This window comes from Plodia interpunctella, chromosome 9 (assembly GCF_027563975.2).
Source record: "Plodia interpunctella isolate USDA-ARS_2022_Savannah chromosome 9, ilPloInte3.2, whole genome shotgun sequence".
In the NCBI taxonomy this organism is placed as follows: Eukaryota; Metazoa; Arthropoda; class Insecta; order Lepidoptera; family Pyralidae; genus Plodia; species Plodia interpunctella.
The window spans coordinates 1,172,864-1,179,402 of NC_071302.1; the positions used below are offsets into that span (position 1 = coordinate 1,172,864).

Here is a 6,539-nt window from a genome sequence, read left to right on the forward strand (position 1 = left end):
TAGAAGTAGCCTTCTCGGTCATACTCTCCAATCTTCAGCATCACTCCTCGCACCCTCTATTGGTCTCAAGTCGGCAGCAAGCAGTCACTCTCAGCAGTAAGCCATCACTCATCTTCAAGGGCATCTACAGGACCATCGCAGCCGACGCAACGCTCTTCCTGGTTCTGACACCTGCAATTCTCTTCGACTTCACCGACGCCGACGCACCCTGCATCTACACGCGCGCACTCATACGATATATACCACGCCACATGCACAACGGCGCAGATAAAACCAAACACAACGAATAACAAGCCACACAAGTGATTCACGACTCTAGGGACAGATGGCACTACGGTCAACTCGCTATTAGAAGCTAACAAGCCTAGACCGCGCAGACAGTGCGTTTTCGATTGGAAGCATAAATACAACCTCCGACATGACACCGTCGGAGCCGTGCGGTTCCCCAGGCGCAACACCTAGCCTGGCGGGAAGATCTTCCCTTTGTGGCGGTCGAGCATAATCACCTAGCTCCCGCTACAGTGTGTTATCTTATTGGTTATCATGCTCGACCGACACAAGATAATAATTTAGTTACTTTTATTTATTCGATTTTGTTTTGTGGGATGATAGCATGCTCTCCATTTAAATTTACGTACCCGTGGACGGTGAAACATGTAGGATTAAGTTTTTCTTTTAATACCACATTGTAAAAAAATGTAAATTAATTGTGTTTCACATCGATATATATATATATATATATATTATAATCAACACTCGGATCACAATCATAACCTGTTTTGATATACCTTTTGACTATGTACATTATGTACTTTTATATATTATTAGAAAGAAAAAAAAAAACATTGTAAGAAACAATAATGGTAAGCCGATCTGGCATGATAGGGACCAACACTGTTCAAATGAGTTTCTTTCGGCATTTCTTCTCAGCAGTGGTCGTTCCGAAATGCCAGTAGTTTGTAGCTTGTGAGGAATAACTATAAATATAAAGATTGACGAGAAAAAGTGCCTGTGAAGGTCTAATTTCTGAATAAATGATTTGAATTTGAATTTGAATTTTAAACTCATGTTTTTGCAAATAAATAATATTTGTCTTTGTCATTCCGAAATCGCCCAGTTACCGTGAGTCATAGCAGCAGCGTACGTTGACATGCGGTCGACTGTACTGAGGGAAATTCTGTTTATTAGTGAGTAATACATGAAACTATATCAATATTCTCAATTTGTTTTAAATTAAATTATTTTGTATGTACATCATAAACAGTAATATTTATGTACTGGCCATCCGACCAAATCAGTAGATAACATTTCTTTATATAGACCACGTATATAGCAATTTATTTATTTGATACGAATGAGAATACTCCTATATATTTGCCTCCTCCACTCAATTTAAAGTTTACACTCCGAACTCCGATCATCGACCTGCAATATTGTTGTATCAAATATTCATTATCTCATCGAGAAGACCCGCGCTATGCTGCAAGCGATTTGGCAACTACCCTCCAATTTAAACGGCTCAATCATATGTGACCTAATTTGATTTACGTATTATAAAACAAAGCGTCTGTCTGTCTGTTCTCGATAAACTCAAAACTTATTGCACGGATTTTCAGGCGGTTTTCACCAATAGATAGTGTGATTCTTGGGAAAGGTGCAATATATTGCATTTTTAACAATGATACATACAGACATATATATATACTCCATTTTTTGTTATATGTGGAGGTCGGTCAGAACATCATCAGTTTAATTCCTACATTTGTTTACTTTACACCGCACGCAAACGAAGTTGCGTGCAAAGCTAGTTAATTTATAATATCCTTTTTTAATTCCCACAGTCTCTGGAGCACAATTAAACAGAGCTCGTCGGAATGTTGCATGTAGGTCTGTCCCGAGATCCAATTCAGCTGTCACTCTGAGTAAATTATTGTGGACCGAGCTAGGTGGAACGACAGCTTTTAATTACCACTAGAGAGAGATGTACCCCGTCTTAGAAGTGGAAATACAAATAAATATAAAATATATTAGGACAAATCACACAGATTGAGCTAGCCCCAAAGTAAGTTCGAGACTTGTGTTATGGGATACATAACACAACGATACTATATTTTATAACAAATACATATATAGATAATAATCCAAGACCCGGGCCAATCAGAAAAAGATCATTTTCCATCATGACCCGACCGGGGATCGAACTTTACCACTGCGCCACAGAATGCTGTAACATACTGACAGAATGGCTTAAACAATTGGATTATGATGGCCCTGAAAATATTTTTGAAATTGTAAAGTAAATGGCTTTAATGTATCTGATAGTCCACTAACTATCAGGCAATAGCAGTTCATAGTAATAATTATGTTAAATCTATCAGGGGGACCTTGTGGACCAAGATATAAGGTTTCGGCCTATTTTGGTGTCTCCAGTGCTCCCACAAGTTAGGTTTTATTAGCTCTCAGTTTGTTATATGTTACACGTTATATTGTGGAGTGAATAAAGATTATTTGTTATTATTATTATTATTGTTAGACATTGATATCGAAATAATACATATATAGAAATATTTTTAGTTGTGTACTCACTAGCGCCACTAGATAAAAATGTACATCAGGCACGAATATAATAAAACTATAAAATGCTAGTGTCTATGATGTACCTAACTTTTATTGTTTCCGTGATCTTGTCTATGTTCTCTCTCTCTTTCGTGTACCTAAATAAAAGGGCTGCGTTTTCGTAAAACATTCGTTTTAATTATTAATTATAATTATAACACATGTTGTTCTACGAGCTACCTGTATGTACAAGTATAAGATTTTAGCTTAAATAAAAAGTCACTTTTCGAGACAAAAAAAAATAATGGCTACACCTATGGCCTACACTTAGTTATGGCAGGACACTGTCAGTACTATAGAGACACCTTGCAGTGACAAAAGAAGACCTGCCCGAGCTGTCTTGAAGAAGAAAAAACCAGTCTCCATCTTGTAGACATCCAGACAAAGTTAGTTTTAGTAACAAAGTTTCTAAATAGTCTCAAGATAAAAAGGCACCAATAAAATGCTTCTATTGATACTAACAATTCTCATATCGGATTCCATCGATTTGAAGGTAGGAAGGAGATCACAACGTTAATACATAAAGAACAATAGTCGATACGATTGCCAATTGAATATTAGATTGAGACGCAGATGTATTACAGGAGTAGATACGTTAGTTGAAAATCTGTTGTAGTTTTTCTTCTTGACCATTTTTTCAACTTATGTGAGGTCGGCACAGGGGTACCATCACGATTCTTACCTTACATATTATGACGTCAGGAAGGCAGGTTGTAAAAACAGCCGAAATCTTCAAAAATGTAACGTTTATATTTTGATTTGAGACCGGGTTTTGCGGCGTCACAGCATCGACACTAACTCGATATATTATTAATTAATACTGCCCAAAATAAAAATTTACTTATTACGACGGCCAAGTAACATATACTTGGCCGTCTTTGACTTATAGACATGTGTAAAAATTTCAACCCAATTGGTTCAGTAGTTTCGTAAAACTAGCTGTGATGGTGATAGACAGACAGATAATAATTAACATGAAAAATACATTGTCTACTGATTTTATGTAAACATTAATGTGGTAAACATACGAGGATCTGCTAATAAAATATCAAAGACAACAATATCTGGGATTCCTCACTCGCACGAGTATGATATGGCCAGAGGCAGAAACAATAATGGTACGAAGTAACAATTTCGTGATTAAATGTTCAAAATGTACTAGTTTAATATTGACAATGTGTATCATTTCGTTCGAGAACACACAAATACAAAGCGTCTAAAAACATGCATAAAATCTTATTACAAAACAAAGAGAACTGGGAGCATATTTTTAGATCAGTATTCCGATCGCTACCTTTGGTACTTGGTCTCTCTATGAAGACGTTTTATCGATAGATGCGTCCATACTAGTTCTTAGCGTGTAGACTGTACACTCGGCTAAATTTGTGAGGACCAATGGGACGCTACTGAATATTCGTTTTATTTGAATTGAACTTCACATTGTTTTCTTACAATTCATATAGTAAATTAATACTGCTCATCTTATGTACTATGTTTTAATTGGTTTAAACTGAGGCTATTGAGAATTGATTCTTCGCAAAATAAAAAATAAAAAGACACACACAATCCAACACATCTCCACAACAAAGACATCTTATTTTTATCTTATTTATAGATTCAATTCAATATTTCTCCGAGGGTTGAGGTAGACTCAATTTGTGGCGATGTCCTTGGACCGTTTGGCCCCAGGTACTTTCATATCCGCTCTTTCTTTTGGAAATCGGAGCTCCGTGAAATTGACTCGCTCGATTGTCTGTCCGATGTTAAAATACTTGTTTGTTCAACTCGATCGGAATTACTTCCCCTTGTGCTGGCGATTTCGGCATCGATTCAGAATTGTTTTACATTGTTTTAGCGCGAAAATCGCCAAATTGTTTTTTCCAAGTTTGTTTTAAAGACTATGTCTCATTTATACAACTTGAGTAATAATCAGACCTAATAATATTTATGTTTACAATGACGACAGTGTGGTTTGATTTACGGACTCTAGTTCTCAAGGGAATTCCCTTTATTAAAAGTTTGTTGATAATTTTTTTTCATAACTCTTCGAAGTCTGTGCTTACACAAGATAGAATTTGAAAAAAAATAAATAACGGAGCTACTTATTGTTTAATTTTTGCTATTTGTAAAATACGTGATTTCACATTTAAAACCGTAAACGTTAATATAACAGAAGGTATATTTTGATTAAAATACTTTCCAACATAACAATAAAAAATTTAATGTTTATTCTACTCACAATGGATTTATTTGCGTATTCATCTTGATGAAAATGAATTAAAAAATGCAAAAGATTCAGAGATAAATGTTATATTAGAGTTCATTTTGCATTGTAATAAAGTTTCGCTGTATTAGAACAAATGTATTGAAGAAAGTACAAAGGCGCGTCATTTAATATTCACTATAATGGAAGAAATAAAACTTACATTTTTCACTTCACTTGTTTGAACGTGACATACACTGTACACATTAAAACACTGCACACTCTTTCGAAAACCTGACTTCATCATCATGGGGTGCCATCTTCGAATTGAAGTTTGGAGGTCAGCATATGGAAACCCTCGCGGCTTTGGGCCGCTATTTTCAGTTGGTTGTATCTAAGTCCGGTCCAATCCTTTATGTCATCAAACCACTTTCATCGAGGGCGGCCAGAAGATTTTTTGCCAGGGATTTTGTCTTCAAGAATCAGACTTAGAAATTCAAACTGGGGTCCCCTTTGTATGTGGCCAAAGAAACCAACTTTCCTCTTCCAAATAGTGATCATCAGTTCGCGTTGACACTTAGCTCGTTGCAGTACTTTGACATTGAATATAAATATGTAATATCTGACAAAACATTTCTAATTAAGTATTTTTTTTCTATATTATTATTATCGCCTAGATTATAAAACACTAGAATGAATCATGTGTTAATTCACCCAAAAGGTTATAAAATTCTGCGACATCACTTGATACCCAATGAACAAAAATCAAAAATTAAACACGAATCTGCAATATCCCCAACGGTCTTTCCTGTACCCCTTCGGACAATATTCAGGCACAGAAATCATTAGCGGAGATGCCATACACTTTCCGTCATCATTTTTACGCATTCCATGTGGACAATCGTCGTTATTTGTACCATTACATGTTGTACATCTTTCTCCTTTCACTCGATTTGTTTTAAAAACTTCCACGTTATCATTTGGATCACCTGCCCACTCTTCTGGTTCGACTATTTTAACGTCATTGTCAGCAGCAACTTTGAATTTATCGTAGACATAGTATTTGTACAGATACAGGGTTTTACTAAAAAGTGTTTTCAGAAATCCATCGTGTTCGATTTTTTCGTTAGTTTCTTCCTTTTGTGCGTTGTTTGTTGATCCACTCACTGTGTTTACTAGTATATCAGCTAGAATGTCGTTCCATCTAGTAGATTGTTCTTTATCTTGTAGTTTTCTTAGAAATATTCCATCTTCAGCTATAACCTTTTTTTTTTCTGTAGCATCGGCTGTTTGTACGTCGATACTATTGACTTCACTTATAAAAACGATAATGGCACACAATAAATACACAAACTTCATTTTTGGACGGTTGAAGCAAACAACAACACAATAGGGATGCTAACTGTTGCAAGTTTGTGAGATAACAGCTCAAGACGAGGTGTTGTTTTGTACAGTCGCAAACACAAGTGTTACATCTATTCGCCGGCGCGAGTTTGTAGTTTTTAGTTGTTGTGTTTTGTATGCCTGAATATTCAAAAGCAATTTTAAGCACAGTCTTGGAACGACTACAATAGCTACAAACATACTTGTTTCTAGCTACGGGATGTGTCAACAAACCATTTTAAATTTTCGACGTTAAAATTAGTGTTATTTGATTTTATTGTTTGACAATTGTTAAGTTGAGTATTTTCGTTATTTAAAGATAATAATTATTTCATAA

At 35.6% G+C, this 6,539-nt stretch overlaps 1 protein-coding gene across 1 annotated transcript; it reads right to left on the reverse strand.

Annotated features, from left to right (window-relative positions):
• Nucleotides 1-4,910: 4,910 nt before the first annotated feature.
• Nucleotides 4,911-6,284, reverse strand: LOC128672595 (uncharacterized). Its single transcript, XM_053749845.2, has one exon. It carries the CDS (start codon nucleotides 6,176-6,178, stop codon nucleotides 5,585-5,587), a length of 594 nt encoding a protein of 197 aa, XP_053605820.1. The 5' UTR covers nucleotides 6,179-6,284; the 3' UTR covers nucleotides 4,911-5,584.
• Nucleotides 6,285-6,539: the final 255 nt, after the last annotated feature.